This window comes from Schistocerca cancellata, chromosome 7 (genome assembly GCF_023864275.1).
Source record: "Schistocerca cancellata isolate TAMUIC-IGC-003103 chromosome 7, iqSchCanc2.1, whole genome shotgun sequence".
NCBI lineage: Eukaryota > Metazoa > Arthropoda > Insecta > Orthoptera > Acrididae > Schistocerca > Schistocerca cancellata.
Window position 1 is genome coordinate 226,789,728 of NC_064632.1, and position 24,230 is coordinate 226,813,957.

At 40.1% G+C, this 24,230-nt stretch overlaps 1 protein-coding gene across 2 annotated transcripts in view; it reads right to left on the reverse strand.

Annotated features, from left to right (window-relative positions):
* The window catches only part of LOC126091861 (N6-adenosine-methyltransferase catalytic subunit), a 74,074-nt gene extending 51,322 nt beyond the window's left edge, over positions 1 to 22,752 (reverse strand). The window contains exons 1-5 of one of the 2 annotated variants that reach the window (XM_049907135.1): positions 22,629 to 22,752; positions 21,916 to 22,074; positions 21,674 to 21,763; positions 15,805 to 16,015; positions 524 to 767 (exon numbers count right to left, since the gene is read on the reverse strand). In XM_049907135.1, coding sequence (XP_049763092.1) covers positions 524 to 767; positions 15,805 to 16,015; positions 21,674 to 21,763; positions 21,916 to 22,042 — 672 coding nt within the window. In that variant the 5' untranslated portion in view covers positions 22,043 to 22,074; positions 22,629 to 22,752. Of the gene's footprint in view, positions 1 to 523; positions 768 to 15,804; positions 16,016 to 21,673; positions 21,764 to 21,915; positions 22,075 to 22,514; positions 22,539 to 22,628 lie in introns of those variants that run through there. The other variant, XM_049907136.1, reaches the window with a different exon arrangement.
* Between the last annotated feature and the right edge of the window lie 1,478 nt (positions 22,753 to 24,230).

Sequence of the window (24,230 nt, forward strand, 5' to 3'; positions counted from 1 at the left end):
TTTGTTGCAAGTATTGGTGTTCACTTACTTAGCTCTCTCGCTTCTATTTTTTGAATTTTAGCTACTGCATTTTGTGACTTCTGGATCAAGTGAACCCGATGAAGCATAAAATTTGTTGAAAAATGTAAAGAAAGTGTTCTTTTCTTCTGAAAGATACATAAAAACTCTTATGACCGCAGAAATGTTTACACATACAGCTCCATCAGTATCTCAGCATCTTCACAAATAAATGAGGTTAACTTGAAAGCTTAGAAAACTACTGATGAGAGAGAGTAGTTGACTCCATCAATAAATGATATGGTAATTAAATATATTATATAAAAAGCGGTAGCTTATCTTATTTGCTGTGCTGCTAGCTTTCAACCTCTTACCAGGACCCTCATAAATTACAGCAATTGCTTTCACAACTTGAAGTACGGCTGAATTGAAGAATTTCGCAATCATGTTTGTAGTAGATGCTGAAACATGTTCACAGACATTACAGATCACATGTGTTAATGACACATTACTACTTTTAGCGTACCATAATATCAGCAGCCTTTGGATCCTTATCTCTGTCAGAGGCTGCAGTCTTTACAGCCTTGGGTACAGGCTCTCCTTCAAGTTCCCCCTCACATTTCCGCTTTCGACTCACTTCCTCTGTTGGTTGCTCTAATGTTCGTGCTTTTTCTTCTCCTTCTAGCTCATTTACCATGGCCACAAGCTTGGTGTGCTCTGCAGAAACAACATCTAGAGCTGGTTTGCCATCTTTGCTGTTCTCTTTCACACTGTCAACAAATAATGTATACATCGAAATATGGTTTAAAAAGTAAGCAGGGGTAAAAGGTCCAGTAATAAATTCAAGCAGAAAAACTTCATATATTTTAATGATACGACTTCATGATCTGTTTTTCATATTCTGTATCAGAATGAAAATGTCTGCATGATTTTATTTTCTGGATACCACAGTGGAATAATTCTTCATTTCCATGAACTCTCCTTAATTGTGGGCACAGACAGGTAACAGTTTTCAAAGCCTGTTATTGCATTGCATGCAAAAACACTGTGCGATTGCCATGATTACACTGTTTACATAACAAACTTATGCTAAAAAATTAATCCCCATATTTCTTCAGCTAATGAAATCACACAAGGTACAGTAAAACATCTACATCTACATTCTACATTTATACTCCGCAAGCCACCCAACGGTGTGTGGCGGAGGGCACTTTACGTGCCACTGTCATTACTTCCCTTTCCTGTTCCAGTCGCGTATGGTTCGCAGGAAGAACGACTGTCTGAAAGCCTCTGTGCGCGCTCTAATCTCTCTAATTTTACATTCGTGATCTCTTCGGGAGGTATAAGTAGGGGGAAGCAATATATTCGATACCTCATCCAGAAACGCACCCTCTCGAAACCTGGCGAGCAAGCTACACTGTGATGCAGAGCGCCTCTCTTGCAGAGTCTGCCACTTGAGTTTGTTAAACATCTCCGTAACGCTATCACGGTTACCAAATAACCCTGTGACAAAACGCGCCGCTCTTCTTTGGATCTTCTCTATCTCCTCCGTCAACCCTATCTGGTACGGATCCCACACTGATGAGCAATACTCAAGTATAGGTCGAACGAGTGTTTTGTAAGCCACCTCCTTTGTTGATGAACTACATTTTCTAAGGACTCTCCCAATGAATCTCAACCTGGTACCCGCCTTACCAACAATTAATTTTATATGATCATTCCACTTCAAATCGTTCCGCATGCATACTCCCAGATATTTTACAGAAGTAACTGCTACCAGTGTTTGTTCCGCTATCATATAATCATACAATAAAGGATCCTTCTTTCTATGTATTCGCAATACATTACATTTGTCTATATTAAGGGTCAGTTGCCACTCCCTGCACCAAGTGCCTATCCGCTGCAGATCTTCCTGCATTTCGCTACAATTTTCTAATGCTGCAACTTCTCTGTATACTACAGCATCATCCGCGAAAAGCCGCATGGAACTTCCGACACTATCTACTAGGTCATTTATATATATTGTGAATAGCAATGCTTTATATATATTGTGAATAGCAATGCTTAAATCTAAACTCAAGTGTTTTGCAATGTACACAGAAGCTGTTGTCTGCGAGTTCCAGAAATAAAACTCAATACTTGCTAATACGAGTATTACCATATCAGGCTTAATCTCTTCATCATAATTTATGACACTTTTGGTTATCTTTGGGATGTGTGAGAGCAGTCTTGTAAAATATTGCCAGGTTCTTTCTCCAACTATCTTTAAAGCTAAGCACACATTCTAATTGCAATGATGTTACTACTTCTGCTCCCCCTCCCCCCCAACCCCTCCCTGGTTTCTACCTTCTCTATTTAAGAGATCTCAAGAAAAGAAGTACTACATCAGTTACATATTATTATTATTATTATTATTATTATTATTTATTCTTACACTGCACATAATGAGAACAGAGTACACACACAAAGGCATATTCAATTGTTAGACACTGAAACCTTTAGCATTGCAAAACATCCCATGTTACCGCAAAGAAATCAACACAGCTGAATGAGAATATTTGTTAAGTTCACAATCGAGGTAAATGTGATATCTGAGCTCATTTGAAAATTAAAGAAGGTAGATTGTTTCATGTCTCACTGATGATAAGCTCATTAACAATTAAGCACAAGTTCAGACAGGGGAAGGATGAAGAAGGAAATTGGCCATGCCCTTTTTAAAGGAACTATCCTAGCATCCACCTTAATCTAGGGGAATGAATCTTGACATCCGAGTTAATCTACAAGGGAACACAAAGTCTTAACACCACAAAGAGAACAAACCACAGATAATCACAACATGGGACCAATGCGTGTGACTGACAATGGAGCACATAGAATTGATGGAGCTACGGCTTGGTCCATGGGCGTTGAAACTGGACTTAGAACTGCAGGCCAAGCCTATGATTGCCAGCAGGTAAACACCTGGTCAATGGCTCTGTCCCACATCACACTTTATGCATGCCACCCATGGCAGTGATCTGTGATATTCTGGTGCCATACCAACAACAGCTCCTCTGCATCCACGTCAACCACTGGTGGCAGTACTAAATGCCTCCCCATAAAAAGGCCACATAGGACCAAAAATGGCCCAGTTTGTGCCACGACCTCTAGTGCAAAAACTAGATGGGCGTGAGATTCCCTGACTGGACTGACCATCCGAGGAGACAATGCCAACACAGCTTGCTCTGCAGGAAGGCTGGGATAACAGCTGGCATGGGCACAGGTAAGGACTCAGCCACCGGTGAGTGGGGAAAAAGAGGGCACTGGTTCAAATTTCATGGACACTGCAGTGGAATGCACAGGAACCATCCCACAGATGCCCTATTCCTTGGTCGAAGATAGGATAGTGGAGGGTGCAATGGATACAGCAGCATCGTGCACACTGCCACTACTGGGAGCCTTCCATTGGAACAACTTTACGACTGATCCCAATGCCCAGATGGCTTGGAGACAATGGTGTTGAAGATCCAACAGGTTGCAGACACAACTGATTAGAATGATGGTTCAGTTAGGCTTGACCGACATCCACTACAAACAACTGCCATGCTTTGTGGCCCACTATTACATCTGGCATCCACCCCTGCTGCTGACGAAGACACCAGGACCAAACAACAGCGCTGTGAGAAAACATGGCAAGCGGCGATGTTCCAAGGTATATGAGTTGGAGTGCAAGAATTCCAAGAGATTCTCCACTTGGTACCTATGCAAATGCTCTGCCTGACTACATCTTGTTAATTGGCATCACCTGGTACAAAGCCAGCAAACTTGATAGGGCATCACTGTATGACAAAGCAAACACAGATTTCTTATATGGGTCTTGAACATAAGCACAAAATGCTCTACCTCCAAGTTAGACAGAGGGTGAAATGTGGTGATAGTCAGATGCTTGATACCATTGCAAATGCAAAAGTCTTCAAACTCCCATGACACAAGGTGCCAGTTGTTGTCAGATACGAGGATCTGGAGGGGAGAGGCTTGATATCAGAAATGGCTGACAATGTGCAAACAGTTGCTGTCAACATTGTGGAGCATGTTTCGGGGTGTATGGGAAATTTGACAAGGCATCAATCACAAACAACCACATGCTTTCAAAAGATGTCAATATGTATTGTGACTCAAGAATGCTCTGGAAACGGCCAAGGAAAAACTGATGGGGTGCCACAGCATTGTGTTGTGCATAGGCTATGCAAGCCTGCACAAGGTGTCTAACATTGTGATCAGTCTCTGCCCAACAGGCGTGACAATGTATCAGAGCCTTCATACACATCATAACCTAGTGCAACAAATGAAGCAGCTGGAATATGTGAGGGTGCAATGCTGGAGGGACAACAACTCAACAGTTTTGCTCTTCCATGGCAAGCTTGAGGACTCCGTGGACAATACCAAATCACAAATGTATGTCACAATGAATCCACTCCCAAAAGAGTGCACTCAGGTCACCCCACATGGACAACTGAAATGATTTTCCCACTGTTGCCATGACATCCTGTGCCATCTAAGGAAAATGCAACAAGTTCTGCTGCAAGGCATCATACAAGGCAAAAACGATGGCCTACTGTTGGTTGACTTCTGGATTTGGTCCTGCTGACAATTATCACATTTGCATGCTGTGTGGTGGACCAGTATTGAATGTCATAAGGTTAATTACTGAGGGAAAGCACCAACCTCTGCAGTCAGTGGCCAGCCCTACCCGGTAGTTTGGAATGAGGGCTGAATAATTAAACTAGTGACTTGTGGTTAGTTACAAGTAGGAATTTTGCTCCATGCGATAGCCACTGCCTCCTTTTCTCTCACGTGAACCATTATGTTGTGTCGTGAAAAGCAGCTCTGATGTGTAAGCAATGGGCTGTTTGGTGCTATATGTGTTCCAATGTGACAGAACTGCACCAACGCCACACAGGGTCATGTCACTGGCCAAGATCAAAGGTTTACCGTGTGTAAAAGAAGCCAAACTGGGTGTGAAGCACAAACACTGCTTCAGGGAGTGACAAATTCATTGACAAAGTGCAGACCAGACAAATATGAACCCTTTCTGGCGAAGCCAGTTAAGAGGATGGCAGATGTGTGTGGCCAGGGGAATAAACTTATCATAATATGAAAACCTGCCCAAAAAGAACTCTAACTCCTGCAGTTTCTTGGGCACTGAAGTGATCACCTGTACGAACCAGGCCATCTTTGCAGAGCACACAACACAAAAGCACCTTGGAAAAAAATCAACATTTTTCTAATTTACAATGAAGGTTGTTCTCCAGAACGTGTTGGAAAACCATCTGCAGAATCCACAAATGCTCCTTGCACATGGACCTTGTGACCAAGCTGACATCAGGGTATTTCAGGCAAAAAGAAATGTTTCGAATCAATTGTTCCAGATAATATTCCAAAAGACAAGCGATTAAACTGACGAAAGCCCAAATAGGATGTCGAGCACTGAGAAACTTCGAGAAGAGGGATCCCATCCAGGGACAATTGCAATTATGCATCGTGCAAGTCGATAAACGAGGAATACTGGCCCCCTAACAAATTTGTCAACTCCTCTGGCCACAGAATGGGATACGAGTCCATGGCAAATTGCCCATTTATTGATTGTTTAAAATTGCCACAAATGAACACCACTGAATCACCAGCAGGGAGTTCGCCCACTGACTCGATGAAATAGGAGGAACAATGCCGAGGTCCTGCCAATGTTGCAACTTGACCTTGACTTTATCACGGAGGGGAAGGGAATGGTGTGAGTGGACGAAATTTAGGTATTGCAGATACTTGAGGGAGATGTGACACTCAAATTGTCTGTCCAATTCAAGATATTCCGAAACAACTAGTTATACAACTGTAGTAAAGAGCCCAAATCTTGGAAGGGGATTGACTGATGCTAAACATACCTTGTCAACTATCTGGAAGAAAAAAAAAAAAAAAAGAGACATCTAACTCACAAATATTTTCAACCTACAGCGAATTTACTAAATTTACCACTCACAATGTAAGTTGCCATTGCACTTTCTTCTAACGTGCAGAAAATTGTCCCCGCAAAGGAATACACTGTTTTCTATGAGAAACAACTTGAGTTAGTGGCTAATGCAATGCAGGGCAGCCCAAGAGCCAGTACATATTTAAGATAATTGGGCTTACCGACACTCCCGTGGCTATCTGAAACTCAATCTGTCATCCATACACTACCATTGAGAGCAGAATATGCTGGGGTGACACTTGCGGGATGTCGGAGACGACATCCAAATCCACAGAAAACACTGAGGCCTCCAGCGACCATACGTGGCCTTTACATGCAAATAATTGTGTCGAACATGCACCAAATGACAATCAGGGAAGGGTTGCTTGCTTCTCCATGGAGCAGAAGGAGAGTGATACAAGGAATCTGAAAAACGTCATGAGTGGGGATTACAATAGAAAGCATTAATAGGGCCTTTTTTGGTAGATAGTTAATGTATCAATGGGTGGTGTCTGTTCTTTCAAACACATATTAGGTGAACTGAAGGTGGAGGTGGCAGGGAGGGAGGAGGGGGGGGGGGGGGGGGGGGGGGGGGGGAAGGAAAGGTTTTGTTGATGGACTCTATACGCAATCAGTGGTGACAAGTGAAAATGTATGCTGGGCCTTTGAAAAGCACAGGCTCCATGTATTCACATAACTGATTCACCTCGACGGGCCATTAATCCACTTCTTCAGTGCAGATGCACAAATATGTTTGCCTCCCACAGGAATATGAATATAGCGAGCATGGAGGACATGGACAGAGACTGCAGATAGGTAGCACTTGGTGAGAATGTGGGTTAGCCGGGACAGATGCTGAAATGGCCCACACAACTGTGATAAACACTGTGTCCAAATGCTGCAGTAGTTAACGCAACTGCCAAATAAGCAGGAGTCCCATGCAGCTGATATCAATGATTCCTTCCCTTCCCTTTCCTTTCTCTCCCCATCCACCCCTAATGCACACAATTTAATATAGCTTAATTTTGTATTGGAACAAGTTTTCGCTAGAAGCTGCAGTTTTCAAGTTATTCAAGAGAAATGTGCAAAAGTGTTCTTTAAATGCACCCACACTCTCACATTCACCTCTCACTAAGCAGGATTTTTAGTACGTTGTTCTCAGCACTCCCTCCTACAATTGTACAAAAATTTTTAACTACATAAATTATTTCCTGATTCAACTTTTTTGGCTTCATTTTGGGGGCTATTATTACACCACTGACTTAGTTGTGCTTGTACAAATTGTAAAACTGATGTGACTCTTCAAGCTTGTGTAAATGATGTTTGTGTAAATTTTATCTCACAAGTTTGTTAATTTTAACAGTGTAAAATTACTAGTTAAATAATTTTGTTTGTGTGGCATCCTTACAACAAAACTACTGTGTTCGTAGGAGTTACAGCAAGATTGAATTGTAAAGGAAATTAGTGTATGCATCAAATTTTTTAATGTTAGTAAAATAGCCGACTAAGCTGGTGATGTGACAGCCCAGTCAATGAAGACCAAAAAGAGGTGAATGTGGAAACAATTTGTGTAGTCACAAATTTTTGTACAGCAGCAGGTGGGAGTGCCACTTACAACATACTAAAATCCAGCCCAGTGTAGGGAGATTGTGGAGGTGCATTTGAAAGTAAGTTTGGCACAATTTTTTCAAATAACTCAAAAACTGCAGCCTCTGGTGAAAATTTACTCCAGTGCAAGATTAAACTACATTAAATTTCCTACAAGAAAATGTCATATTCATTCCTTCTGTAGGACAAATACTTTGTGGACAGACAGTGAATGAATACTGACAATTATGCACATTGTGCCATATGCTATAGCTTAGGTGGTTTTTTTTTTTTTAGGCCAATTTGTCATAATTTCCAGATTTGATAGACCACTAGTGTCCCATATCAAACTGTTCATCTCAACTTCCTCTACACCACTGTGATACATTGTAAACAATTATTGTGTACACCCTGTAAACTGTTGAGACACATTCTGTAACATAAAAATTTTCTCCCTACAATGCACAGTTTTTTACTTTTAAAAATCTTCGATGCTTCATATACTAATGGTTAACATTCACTTTCTCAAAAACAATGTTGTCTTGTTATATGGTTATGGATGAGATAAAAGCACAGGGCTCCTACAGCCTTCATCAATGTGACCAAACAGAATAATTCATTCTAGTTAGAGACTGTTTTAATTTCATATTTGTAAGTAATATTTTCACTATTTCATAACCTAGTACATACATATTCCATAATGTTCAAGAAAAGCCTGTTTACTTATAGAATTTCCAACAACTTCAACATTAGATTTATATGAAATGCTCTCTGTCACAGGTATATAAAATAATATGTTTACAAGGTTAAAAATGCAGTTTCTATACGGGAATGCAAACTTTCTACACGAATTTCGAAGATGAAGTCTTCTTGGGTTATCAGCCAGGTCACTGTGTCATTCTGTGGCTACGTTTGGAAAAGTTTCCTACTCGATCTTCAGGCGAAGGGTCAGGTTAATGTCAAGTTCATTCGTTTATAGATGCTGGAGCGCAAGCTCCTCTGCCTCATTTGCAATGGTTAGGCCAAAAACAGGATTCCCCTCGCCCATTCGCCACACCCCTTCTGGAGGTGTGTGATTGGCGTAGCCATTGCAGACAAGGCAGAGGAACCTGTTGTTCACCATCTGTAAAGATACATACTGGACGTGAACCCAACACTTCTCCTGCAAATTACGAGTAGGAAACTTGTCGAAATGTAGCTGCAGAATGTCACCTTCACTCAACTGATAACCCGAGAAGACTTCATCAACGCATTTTTTCTTTATTTGCTGAAGCTATATAGTGATATATACAATGCAAGAAACCAGTGCCACCTATGGCATCATATTTATAGGGTGTTATTACATATCATGCTGTATCCTCGTAGCTTATATCAGGTGTGTATTAAACATATAACTTTTTTTACGTTGTTGTGTGCCTTTCAAACAAGACTTATTTTGCAACATGACTTGCAACCTACTAGTGAAAAATAAAATAATAATTAAAAAAAAAAAACATCAAGTGGGCTACAAAACTTGAAGCTGCCATCCGGCATCTGCTTCACTGTCAGTAACATACTATGTCCTTTACCTCAGCTATTGATTCTTTGAGTAAAAAATTACACTGAACCTATGAAACATCTGATGTAACATGTGTGGTACAATTCAGCTGCCTTTGTGCTCTCTCTCTCATTTTTGAAACTATCCTTGCCTTTCACCATTATGACAGCCACTCTCACCATAATTAATTTCATATTCCTTCTGCTCTCTCTTGTGGCCTAGTTTATTCATTCCCCCCCCCCCCCCCCCCTTGGTGGATTTGAAACAAATACACAGTGTACTTACTATCTTTGGAAAGTCTTCTTAGGCAGGGAACCCACTGGAGTGGGCTAGCATGGTACAAGGTATGCATATAGCTTGCAAACTGAGATGGAATACACACTGTCTAATGGAGCAGTGCCTATTTGACTGACATGACATAACAGGTGTTGGGATATACACAGTATGCAGATGTTTTCGTACTACTTTTGACATTTCAGCTACAATTATTCGAATGGCAGCGTGTCCTCAGAAAAAAAGGGTAGTGAGATACATATTCAACTCTTCAAGCACCTTAAGGCTGAGTTCATACAAGTGGATTGTTTGTGGAACATCAGCTTCAGTAAAGCTTTGAGAAACTCCTAAATTTAAAGTGTTGACGAGTTTTGAGAAACACCTATATTTCTCTTATTGCTGACATGCTGCACTGTGCTTCTTCTGACACAGTCTGGTAAACAGACAAATTCAATTGCAATTATGACAGGATCTGATAACTAGGTATTGTAACATACAGCTAAGGCCAAGATAGGTCATACAATTGCAAAAATTCAAAATAATGTGATTTCAGAAGTATTCCCAACATGTCTGATCAATGGTTGGGCAGTAGGGAACATGTCTAATATACTCAATATGTGAGTAAAAACAGTTGTTGAACATTATGTCTCATGGTCTAGTGGCTAGTGTCGCTAGGTCCAGGTTTCGATTCCCAGCCGGGTTGGGGATTTTCTCCATCCAGGGACTGCGCGTTTTGTGTTGTCCTCATCATTTCATTATCATTCAGGTAAGTGGTAAGACTGGACTGTGTAAGGATTGGGAATTTGTACAGGCATTGATAACAGTGCAGTTGAGTGCCCACAAACTAATCATCGTCATCATCATCATGATGAACATTACATGAATGAAACTGTTAGTGCAGACAAGGAAAATTGATGCATATAGTATACCAACAGTAAAATGCTCCTACAAAAGCACAAAAAATACAACTATGACCATGTTTATTTGTCTCCTACAAGTCCAACTCCTCATCCAAGTCATGGGAGATGGGCAACGGCATGAAGCAGGGGATTGCCTGTATGAGTGAGGTACAGTGGGGACTGTGCATGCCCCGGGACCGCTACAGCAGTTATGAAGGTCCAACAGGAACCCAGAAAAGTGACAGCTAATGGGGCTCTGGTGAAGCTACAATAGGCCCTGCAAGCCAGTAGTGGATTATAATTTCTGCTTTCAAAAATAGAGCAGGCCTCGAAAAGGACGGGTTTAATCGACGACTAACTGGCTATAAAGAAGGACTAAGATTTGGAACATTAAATATACAAACATTGACCAGAAAAGTGGAGGACATGGTAGACATGATGGAAAGAAGGAAGTTAGACCTATTGGAGTTAGTTGAAACAAGATGGAAAGGAGAGGGAAGGAGAGAACTGAGGAAAGGCTACCGACTGTACTGGACTGGAAATGAGGAGGGAAGGAGAAGTGGAGTGGGAATAGTAGTAAGAGATAGATTAAAAGAGGAAGTGAAGAGAATATGTGGTAAGATGATGAAGATCAAAATATCACTCAAGGGGATGACCAAAGAGGCAATATAAGTGAATGCGCCACAGGTGGGTTGCACTTCTGAGGAGAAGCAAAAGTTAGACAAGGCTGCAAAATGAGGAAGGTGAAAGACTATTGGAGTTCTGTCAAAGGAATGGCTTGCTGGTTGGGAACTCTTGGTTCAGAAAAAGAGTGAGTCACAAGATTACCTGGTACAGTCAAGACTTAAAGACAAAGTCGATAGTTGACTACTTCCTGTACAATAGTGAGATGAATAGGAACATCTTTGACATTAAGGTAATACCATCACAGGCCTTGGATAGCAAACACCGTTTGCTGCTAATGAACCTGAGAGGGTCTAAGAATAATATGGGGACAGAAAACCAGGAACGACATACAAGGGTATGGAAGTTGAAGGATGAAGAAAGCAAGCTACAGTACCTACAAGTAGTAAAGGAAAGCATCCCAAAGGATGAGCCAAAAGTGGTAGAAGAGGAATGGGGTAGATTCAAGGGAACACTAGTAAGTGCAGTGGAAGCAATATGTGGGAGGACAAGCAATAAAAAGAGATGGAAAGAAACACCCTGGTGGAATGATAAAACAAAGGATATAGTACAGAAGAATAATAGAGCCTTTAGGGCATGGTTCCAGAAGATAACAACAGAGACAAGAGAATAATATCAAGCAAGAAAGAAAGAAGCGAAAAGAGTGGTGGCAGAGGAGAGAAGATAGTGGGTGGAACAGTGGACCAGAATGATGGAGGAGGATAGAGAAGGTTCAAAAAAGGTGTTATATGGGATGATTAAAAGTAAGAGGAAGAATGGTATGACAGATGATATCTGAATGGTCAACAAAAGACCAAGATGTAGAGAATACAGAGGAACTCAAGAATAAGTGGAAGGCATATTTTGAAGAACTCCTGAACCCAAATGGAGACCTGGATGAGGAGGAACAAGCCAAGGAGAAAAAAGAGGAGGAACAGCAAACAGAAAAAGACCTTACATGGAAAGAAGTGGAAGAAGCATTGGGCAAGATGAAGGGAGGGAAGTCACCAGGTTCGGATGAGCTAAGTGTAGAGATGGTGAGAGCAGCAGGAGAGGTGGGGATACAAAGGCTATATTGAGTACTGAAAATTGTGGGGAGACAGAAGATGATTCTAGACGACTGGAAGAAGGGAATAATTGTCCCGATCTTTAAGAAGGGAAATAGAAAAGAGTGAAAGAACTATTGGGGGATAACACTGATGAGTCATTGTGCAAAGATTTTTGAGAAAATTTTGGAAGCACAAATTCAGGCAAAATTAGAAGGAGAGATGAGAGAAGAGCAACATGGCTTCAGAATAGGTAGGTCCACGGTGGATCTAATTTTTGCTGCAAGACAGCTGCAGCAACAGTGCTATGAATATGGAATAGATCTACTAATGACCTTTCTGGACTATTTGGGGGAATAAGGGGGGGGGGGGGGGGGAAGTACAAAACCAGTTGGACGTATGGGAATGAACAGTACATGAATATGGGATGAAATTTAGTATAAGTAAGAGTGAGATGATTATCACAACAAGAATGAAGGAGAAAGGAACAACTGGAATAACAATTGGTGGGGAACAATTGAGGAGAGTGGAGAGTTTCAAGTACCTAGGAAGCCTGATACAGGAAAATGGAAAAAACAACAGAGAAATAAACAAGTGGGAGAGAAAAGCAGAAGCATTTTGGAAGAGTGTCAGAAGCCTGATATGAAGCAAGGATGTACCCCAAATAAAAGGTTATATACTGGTCATACTATGTACTGATCCTGACATGCATCCGAAACCTGGGTTATGAAAGGAAGAGAGAAAAGCAAAGTACAAGCTAGTGAGATGAAATTCTTGAAGAAGAGTATTGGAGTGACAAAGATACACAGGTTGAGAAATGAGAGGATCAGAGAGTTAATGTTAAGACAATGGAGGAGAAGAGAATACCCAGGAGGATACACAAGATGAAACTGGAAGGAAAGAGACCAAGAGGAAGGCCAAGAGACAGATGGCTGAAAGGAATGGAGGAATGTGTCCAGAAGAAAGGAGAAGACTAGACCAAGGTGAAGACGGAGAGATGGTGGCGAGACAGAAGACGACGGAGAGGCTTACGTTCCAAACAGACCCGGCCAGAGACTGAAAACTGTCCAAGATGATGATGATGATTCTGTTTATTTAGAAGACTGACTGAAAAGTGGGGAACCAGCTGCCTTATTCTACCTTCCTCAGCACATTTAAAAATATCCCCACAAATTTCGACATGTGAACATATTCGTGCTTTTTTTAATATGCACCTCATCTCAATGTCTCCTAACTGTAACTCATTCACAGCCACTCGACTGTTGCTGTAAGTTGCTCATACCCTCCACTCCCAGTTGCCCTTTCTCACTCTATCATTCAGCACCAGTTCATTGTCATTATCCGTTTGGGTCTTTCTGTCATTGTCTCCTGTGTCACAGCCACAATCCCCTTCGTTCTATGCTACTACTACAGTCTCCTGTCACTGTCACTGTCTCCCTCTTGATCTCTCTTACACTGCTAATATATCACTCCTTCCTTCCTACTGCCACTGCCTCTTCTCACTGTCACCCTCTCTCTCTTCCTCGGTGTCACTGTCGTATCCTCTGTCACTCATTATCACTGTCTCTCATCTACTTCAACTCCCCCCCCCCCCCCCCCCCCGGCACTCACATTGCCATTGTCTTCTTCACTCTTCCTATAACCCAATCATTGTCTACTATCTTTCAGTATTTGAAAGTTTTCTCTCTCCTTGCCACTGTCATTACCTCCTCCTCTCTCATCACAAAAAAGCGGGAATATGTTTGCATGCAAAAATTTTTGGTGAGAAGGCAGAATAAGGATTAAGGCATCTGGTTCTCCACTTTTCTGTCAGTCTTTTAAATTAACAGGAACATTTCACATTTTTTGTGCTCCAATATGAGCATTTTTACACTGGTTCCCATCTTTTCCTTGCTGCAGCAGGGCATGTAACTTGTATGAAAAGAAATGTGTTGGTCAGTAAAACTTGGACAGTTAAATTACATGCAACTGAAATAATGCAAAACCAATTTTAAACCTCAGACTGGATTTTATGTGCAAAAGAAATTTTACATGTGCTTCAGTACTACAACATCGTGTCCCCAGATTACAATGGAGACATTTTACAGCATATTTTTCCATGCTATGTCACTTTATAAACTATGTTTTCAACTCACATGGGACTTTACATGCATATTTTATGGGTACAAGTAGGGCTAACTTTGAACCTCTATATCTGGAAAACTTTTAAGGTTGTTCGAGAACGGGATCTTGGGAATATATCGCAAAAATTTCATTTGCTTTGCATAGACATCTTGGAATCCTCAGCTGGGTTTTGGTCCATTGGTGATGGCGAAAAAATAATAAAAAAAATCCTTTTTGTAGGGTTTCCCAAGGAACTGCCAATGAACTAATGGTGCCTCCATAAGTCCCATCAAGCCCTCTGTAGGCCACATAAAGTGCAAAAAGAAATAACTGATTTGCTCTATTTACCTAGGAGGTAGTGTGCAATATTCGTACTCTGACCCTGTACTGTACGATAGTGACACTACGACGATCCTTCTGCTGGGTATACAAGTAGTCCCAAGCCCAAGGGCTATTCAAGATACTTGACATTACCTTTTTTATCACCAATACAGCCTGAGGTTTGAGCACTGGAAAACCTAGTTTCTATACGTGGCATTTTGAACGTATTAAATATGTATGCTGTTGCACACATACTGATACTAGCTCTGCTGCTGGATCTGCAATTGTCTTTTAAAATGAGAATAACTCTTAATGCAATGTTAGCTTAGAAAGTGACTGTAATTGACCACATACAAAAGAGAAACACACGCCACAACTACATATATCATGTGGCCATAGCACTGAGAGTGGCGCATCATAGTCCATTGTGGCTGAATACCAAAGTATATCGTGTGTTTACTTGAGACTAGACGTAGGTACTGCTCTCTACCCCATGTTAAAAACAATTTTGATATGTTAGCTATACTTCGTATGCAACAGTGGTGACCTAAAATGCACAAAACATAAACTCACTAATTACTGTATTTTTCATTATAAACTTTCTGAAATACGAGCAGTAATTTACTTAATTTCAAAGTATGTAACAGCTATAAGCAATAACGAAAAGAGAGCCAGATCACTGTCAAGCTGTAATGCGAGACTGCAAGATGCAGAAAGGTCAAATTTTATTATTGAATAGTTTCCTCAAAACCGAATGAGAAAGACTGCATAGTGAAAACACGAGTGAATCCTAAAACAGAGCTTTTATATTTTTTATGTGAAAAGTAAAATTTTTACTAACAATTTAATTACTGAGATGGATGCAGCTTTGCTTCATTTACATAAAAATTAATTATGTTGACTACAGTTAGAACATCTTCACTGTCTGAAGAAGACATGGTGCCACGTTACTTCTAACTGGGTCAAGTCACATGCATGCCATGCTACTGTCAGGTATCTGCCATGCCCTACATCACAACACTTGCCATGCCACATTGGTGACAGCCCCACCTTAGTCAACATGATCACCATTATTAAACAAAAAAATTTTAGGTTCCGAATGAATAATTAAGTTCCATCAACATTTGTTTACTCCTGTTTCTCATTTCTTGAAATTTCCCTTTTCTCTTACCTTCTTCCTCCACAAGCGGCTTTTTTCACTTCTAAAGTTGTAAGCTTTGGTTCCAAAAAGTGTGTACGTTTTTGATTTCATGTTGATTAGAATTTTCTCTTAATTTTCTGGTGAAAAGGGACTTGTGGCTTAGTCCTAAATTATGATAAAAATTCCATGATGTATAATGAATAACTAATTACATATTTGCCTCACAGCATAGCAGTTTATTTCTAATCTCTTACCTTATTAACTGCTGTGTTGCAAATTTCTGCAAAAGATTTGTCACAGCTAGATGAGGAACACTCTTGTTAAGCTGTTTACCGACAGCAGCGGCAAGCTCACTTGAACTTGTAGGCAGTGTCAGTGACACTTCACATAAGCAACGAAGCAGCAGCTTTTCCACTTCCGGATCTGGTTTGACCAGATCAATGGCAGATTCACTTTCCTCACCATCTACAAAATTAAGAAAATGATTGGCCACTAACAGCACACACACACACACACACACACACACACACACACACACACACACACACACACAGACACACACACAGAGAGAGAGAGAGAGAGAGAGAGAGAGAGAGAGAGAGAGAGAGAGAGAGAGAGGGGGGGGGGGGGGTAGATAGAATTATAAGGACCGTTAACATCATCACTGAGAAAATATCTTTCTTAAAATGTGGATATAATAAAAGAGAGAACACTAAAAAACAAACTGAAGATACTATGGCTGTGTGACTGCTTACAAATGAAGTGGATAAGCCAGTCAACCTCACAATGCATAAAGATCACACACTTTACAGTTTCTTAAGTGATAGTACATTCATCTCATCATTTCCAAAAATTGAGGACTGACTGTAAGTAAATTAGCATCTGTATTCTTGTCTGAACATAAATCACAACCAGTTAAAATATGCCATACTGTAATCTCTACACCACAAGAACCACGTGGTGTGGAGCCTCCTCACAAGATCCAAAGATAAGTGGGAGGGATCCCACCTTCTCTGAGTGGCTACAAGGAGCAACAATGCTGAAAAATATGAACTGGAATGCACTTGAAGACTACAAAGTTTCAAGAACCAATATTAAGCGAAGACTAGAGATATACTTCAGCCCTCCACATACTGTTTTCACAGACACTATGAAGAAGAGATTTTGCTATGAAATAGTGCAGGCAGCAGAGGATCAAATAGGTAAAAGGGCAAGGGGTAGTAGAAATCCTTGGGTAACACAAGAGATACTGAATTTAATTGATGAAAGGAGAAAATATAAAAATGAAATAACTGAAACAGGTGAAAGGGAATATAAACGGCCGAAAAATGAGATCAACAGGAAGTGCAAAATGGCTATGCAAGAATGGCTAGAGGATACATTTAAGGGTGTAGAAGCATATGTCACTGGGGGGTACAATAGATGCTGCCTACAGGAAAATTAAAGAGATATCTGGAGCATAGAGAAACACTTTTATTAATATCAAGAGCTCATATGCAAAACCAGTGCAAAGCAAAGAACGGAAAGCAGAAAGATGGCAGGAGTTTATAGAGCTTCTATGCAAGGGAGATGCAATTGAGGGCAAGCCATGGAAATGGAAGAGGACATAGATGAAGATGAGAAGGGAGATGATATACTGAATGAAGAATTTGACAAAGCATTGAAAGACCTAAGTTGAAACAAGGCTCTGGGACTAGACAGCATTCCGTTAGAGCTACTGATAGCCTTGGGAGAGTCAGACATGACAAAACTCCTCCATCTGGTGAGCAAGATGTACAAGACAGATGAAATACCCTCAGAATTCAAGAAGAATATAGTAATTCCAACTACAAAGAAAGCAGTTGCAGACAGAGGTGAAAAATTACTGCACTATCAGTTTAATAAGTCACAGTTGGAAAATACATGAATCCTCTACAGAAGAATGGAAAAATTGGAGGAAGCTGACCTCTGGGAAGATCAGTTTGGATTCTGGAGAAATGTAGGATCACACAAGGCAGTACTGACCCTACGACTTCTCATAGAAGATGGGTTAAGGAAAGACAAACCTATGTTTATAGCATCTGTAGACTTAGAGAAAGCTTTTGACAATGTTGACTGGAAAACTCTCTTTTAAATTTTAAAGGTGGCAGTGGTGGGAGAGAAATGCTATTTACAATTTGTATAGAAACCAGATGGCAGTTATAAGAGTCTACAGGCACAAAAAGGGAAGCAGTAGTGGAGAAGGGAGTGAGACAGGGTTGTAGCCTATCCCCAATGTTATTCAATCTGTACATTGGCAGGGTTACCACAGGTTTCCCCAAATGAAATTTCCTGGTATTTTCCTGATTTCCAGACAAGTTTTAGCATTTTTCCCTGATAAATTTTGAAATCTCAAGGGTAAATGAAGATGTCAGTTGACAATCTGTCTTTGTAGCTATGGTACAAGAAACAATAGTGCAAACGAGGAAATGCCTAAAGCAAAACAACCTTGCAAGCAGATGGCGATTCCTGATGTGAGCAAAAATCTTAAGTACTAACATCAAAATATTTTGTAACAAACCGTTTTTAGATGGAGAAAGCAAGCCAAATGGTTTACGTGTTTATTAAGACCACTGATGTTATTTTATTTCAATAAAATGAAGCACATTTGGCGACAAAAATACACATTTCCTTGGAGTCACAAGATGTTTAAAATACCTTCACTAATTTCAGAAATACCTCAGAAAAAAGTAGATCTCTTGAAAGAAGTGTACAAGGTGGAGAAGAATTGTGTAAACCAACACTAGGTGACCACCAATAAAATGTTGGTTCTACTACGTTCATTATTGTCGGGGTTCTACTATGTTCATTACTGTCGATTATTACCCCTTGCGTATACCTATTATTTTACAGGTATTGTGTGATTTTTCGTTCAAGAAATATATGAGTACATAGTGTACAAAACAACGGTGCCCGACTCAATTTTCTTCTTCTTATGGTCCATACTTTCTAACATATAAACTAGTTTTGAAGTTCCAAAATATACTACAACAAATAAAATGTCTATATAATGCCACACTGTACAACGTACTTGCCGTGAGATAGTCGCAGTTCCTGAACTCCATGACCCATGGCCTCTGGCCTGCTGAGGAGCACCATGGATAAATCATGAAAAACAACTTCATTATGCCACACACAAACAGACCCGGCCTGCGGGCAGATCAGTGAGACTAGATCTGATAGCCAGGGCCTGCACATTAGTGGCAACCGAATGGCTTCAGATTGGCATGCCTGATCCATCACAGATAACCGCAGGAATGGCCTCCAGTTTTTTCACAAACAGCGTGTTGATGAAATGAGACCATGGTGATCAATCCATGCAACAGATAATTTGTTCAAATACTCTGAGATTCAGTAATAATGAGGATAGGTAGCAACTCACCATAAAAGTGATTGCGAAGCTGCAGACCGGCCCGCAAAAAAGAATCATATTCTTACAACTAAATTTTCAGCCATAGCTTTTGTCAGAAAATGAGGACACAAACACATTCACACAATTACTCAGGCACATGTGATCACCATCTCTGGCTGCTGCGTCTTAAGTCTCTGAGAACTCGATCCAAACAAACCACTCCTCACACCTCCCTGCCTTTCGTTGCCAGGTGCTAGGCTAGCGACAAGAAGTGGTGGCAGCACTGACTGCAAGCTGAGGAGAATGGTAGGAAGGGGAGAAGCAGTAGGAATGAGGGAGTAGGGAAGTGGCACACATACTCAAGTGCACCCAGCCACCAATGATGCATGACACCTCAGTAAACAAACCGCTTCATCTATTGAGAAAAAAACGAGATTATCCAGTGTTTTTTTTTTCCAAATTTCCCTGATATTTCCCTGGCATGTTTGAAATTCTCTAATATTCCTTGATTTCCAGAACCTGTGGCAACCCTGATCGAGCAAGCAGTAAAGGAAACAAAAGAAAAACTTGGAGTAGGAATTAAAGTCCAGGGAGAAGATATAAAAACTTTGAGGTTTGCCTATGACATGGTAATTCTGTCAAAGATAGCAAAGGACCTGGAAGAGCAGTTGAATGCAGTGGACAGTTGACTTGAAAGGAGAATATAAGATGAACATCAACAAAAGCAAAATGAGGACAATGGAATATAGTCAAATTAAATCATGAGATGTTGAGGGAATTACATTAGGAAATGAGACACTTGAAGTAGTAGATGAGTTTTGCTATTAGGGAAGCAAAATAACTGATGATGGTTGAAGTAGAGAGGATATGAAATGTAGACTGTCAATGGCAAGAAAAGCATTTCTAAAGAAGAGAAAGTTGTTAATATTGCACAAGTATCTGTATGGAGTATAGCCATGTGTAGAAGTGAAACATGGATGATAAACAGTTTAGACAAGAAGAGAATAGAAGCTTCTGAAATACAGTGATGAAGAATGCTGAAGAGTAGATGGGTAGATCACATAACTAGTGGGGAGGTACTGAATAGAACTGAGAAGAAAGGGAAATTTGTGGCAAAATCTGACTAGAAGAAAGGATCGGTTGGTAGGACACATTCTGAGGCATCAAGGTATCAGCAATTTAGTACTGGAGGGAAGCATTGGGGGTTAAAAATCGTAGAGGAAGACCAAGAGGTGAATACAGTAAGCAGATTCAGAAGGATGTAGGCAGCAGCAATTAGTCGGAGATGAAGAGGCTTGCCCAACATAGAGTAGCATGGAGAGCTGCATGAAACCAGTCTTTGGACTGAAGACCACAACAACACACACAGGTTTAAAACAAATCATTCATTTCATACTTAACATACAATTGGAATGAGGAGAAACCCTAACACAAGGTACAATGTTACATTCTCTCTGCTATGCAATTCACAGTAGTTTGTAGAGTGTGTATGCAGATGTATAATAGATAAAGGGAGAAGCAACTGTCATGACAGCTGAAATTTCTTGACACTTAGCTATGCTGGAGAGTACTCCTGAGTTCAAAAATGCTGCCTAAAATGCTTCATCTAACGTATGCAGAATAAGTGAATAACCACAGCTATGCCAAAGCAAGTAAGATGAAAAAAAAGTGTCGCTTCACAATGAACCTTTTATTCTGCAAGGGAGTGCCTGCTATTTTGCAACGCTCAATGAGTTGTAGACTGCGGTTCCTTAGTAGTCTTTCTAGACAAGAAAGACATAATTCTCTATTCCTGTACACATTATCTGATTAAAAGTATCCAGAAACCAATTAGTGGACATTAATAATGGGTGTGTCCACCCTGCACCTTTGTGTTGGCTTGAGCTCTGCTGGAGACACTTTCAATGAGACGTCTGAATGTCCATGATGAGCTGACACCAGCTGATGTCAGGAGTGAAGTTGACATTCTGAGTGTTCCATTGGGGTCAAGTTGGGCCTCTGTGCAGGTCAGTCCATGCCAGGAATGTTATTGTGCACAAACTATTGTCTCTCAGATGCTGCTTTCTGGCAGGGTGGATTGTCACACTGATACAAACTATCATCATCTCCAAACTACACAATGCTGTAAAATATGTTTATATACTCCCATATTTATAGTTTTATTAATAACAATAAAGGGAACACAACCTAACTGTGACAAATGCCCCCACATCGTACCACCACCTTCTCTGTGCTCCATCGTTGGCACTATACATGATGGCATGTAACATTCTCCAGGCATTTGCCGAACCCAAATCCATCCATCGGATTGACTGGACTGCCACAGGTGTTGATTCATCATTGCAAATCACTCATTTCCAGTCATTCACTGTCCAGTTGCACCATTCTTTGCATCACCTCCAGTGTCCATTAGCACAGACTACAGAAATGTGTATCTTATTAGGAAATAATTGACACTATTCTTTTTATCCCCTTATACACAGTCACTGTGCTAGATATCCCATGACTTGTCCACATTCAAAGCATCTCAGCTCTCCTGATCAACCCATTCTGCTGTTACTGCTTTTCTACTGACAACACAATACTCCCAGACTCTTTTTATACTGGCAGCTCTGCCTCTTGTGAGATCTAGTGGTCAATTTTGCATTACATAGAAGTATCTGGATACTTCTAATTACATGATGTGCATTTGTAACAATTACAGGAAATAATGGAACTTAGTGGAAAGTTTTTAAAGCAGTGATAATTCTCACCGTCAACTTGAGAAACAGGTGATGGTACATTTGAAGAACTGCCTTCAGTTGATAAAGCCTTCGTCTTTGGTAGTGAGACTGGTGTAACATCTACATGGAACAGAGAAAGAAACAGTTTATCAAGCATCAAATGCACAAGATGCGAAATAATATGCAACACAGAAGTCAGTTTAAAACCCATTTCAAGCCATCAGCATGTGTATTACACATAACAAAAGCAGTAAATGCAAACTGATACTCACCAGTAACAATAGATACAGCAGATTGGTTCAGGATGTCCTGTCGTTCTTTCTTTCTTTTCTTCAGTTTCTCACGAATAATATTTCGTTTACTTCTTATAGCTTGAATCTCTTCCCATGCATCAGACATGATTGACTTATGAATATCCTCCTATGGAAGCACTAAAACAGCGACAAATATTGTACAGGTTTAAGTTTGCCATTCATATAAAAATTATTTTTACGAACTACACTTCTGTTTACAACAATTATAGAATAACGCATATGCATTACCAATCCGATGCAAGAAATGAGATGTTAACACAGAAGCATAGCTTTCTTTCCAATTTTAGTTCTTTTTAGCAAATTGCACATACCGCATAAAACTATAGCCGAATGCAAGTTATGAATTAAAATTATACATATATTTTTAAAAAATTCTAATACAGGAGTAAAATGCTTGCAGTAGGTAATCTATGTTCTCTCGAAACAAATACTACTCCATCTCTAACCAACCGGATAAAGCTGAATTTATAAATCTAAAATTATATCTTAATTACAGTTTAAAACTGTAATACCCGGCTATTTTCTTCAAAATATCTTAAGTAATTTTTAATACGTACGTAAATACGCAATTTAGTACGTTCACTGGAGTAAAGAACACTGGGTCTATGATTTACTTGAAAATTAGTCAAGGTCTTCTAAATATTAAATATAATTTTGCATTTGTATCTCACCTGTTTGTAAACACCAATTCTCACTCACGAAAGGTAAATATAAACATTCTTATATACATAAAAAGCTTTCAAATACAAAATCGATAATTGACAAAGTATATCGATACGTTTCGATGTCTTGTATCGATGACTCTACAAAAATATTCATAATTTCTGCCATTAACGAGAAACGCAGTCCAGTAGATTTAATTGAATTATTATTTCTGCATATATGTTATAGCAAAGTAAGTGTACATCTCATGACACTTCCGAAGACCAGAGACATTTTAAGGTCGATTCACATTAGACGTCAACGGAACAAAACGGAACGTCAGGCAGTATCAGTTAACTTTATTACACCAGAACATTCCGGGACTCAGAAATAAAGTTGATGAACAACTCATTCGTATTGATGAAATGATTTCTTCTAACCAAATTGACATAATCTGCCTCTCTGAACATCAAGTGACCACTGGTGGATATGTTAGACATTTCAGGACTTAAGACAGCTTCCTACTTCTGCAGAGTAGATATGGATGGAGGAGGAGGAGTTGCCACATTTATTAAAAACTGCCATAAATTCAAGAATATTGATATTAATAAATTCTGTTTAGAGACGCATCTAGAAGCATGTGGAACAGAAGTAGAGTTCCATAACAGATCCTATATAATAGTAACTATTTACCAAGCACCTGCAGGAAATTACAATATATTCATAAATCATCTTGAAGCTCTTTTGGGTTATTTAACAGGAAGAAACAAACAAATTTTGATTGCTGGTGACTTTAATACAGATTTTCTAATGTAATCTTCCAATAAACATTTACTGCAGTTAGTAATGTTGTCTTTAAATTTAACTCACACTGTAAACTTTCCAACTAGGATCACTAAATCCTCAAGGACAGCCATTGATAACATTTTTATAGACAAATCAAAGGAACAAAATCATATAATAAAACCTGTAATAAACGGATTATCAGATCTGTGGTGTCACCGCCAGACACCACACTTGCTAGGTGGTAGCCTTTAAATCGGCAGCGGTCCGCTAGTATACGTCGGACCCGCGTATCGCCACTGTCAGTAATTGCAGACCGAGCGCCGCCACACGGCAGGTCAAGTGAGACGTCCTAGCACTCGCCCCAGTTGTACAGCCGACTTTGCTAGCGATGCTACACTGACAAATACGCTCTCATTTGCCGAGACGATAGTTAGCATAGCTTTCAGCTACGTCAATTGCTACGACCTAGCAAGGCGCCATCACCAGTTTATATTGAGATTATAAAGCCTGTACCGTCACACCAATGTTCTCCAATTGTGGATTAAAGCTATGTATTCCAAGAGCTTCGTACTTTATTTATTAGACTCAACTCCTTTAACTGTTCCAGACCTCACGCCAGCCTGCGTGAGCTTAACGCGTGCATTTCGGCCTCCTCTAGCAACACGGTGTTGGCTCTTCTGCCAACACTACAAGATCATGACACGCAGCACCTTGTTTTAGATGTACATTCTAAGCAGATTATCAAGACTGCTAAATCTGAATACAGGAGAGTAGTCAATCAACCAAAAAGTGAGTGTTTTAGAAAACTGCTCAAAGATATGAACTGGAAAGATGTTTATAGTGCT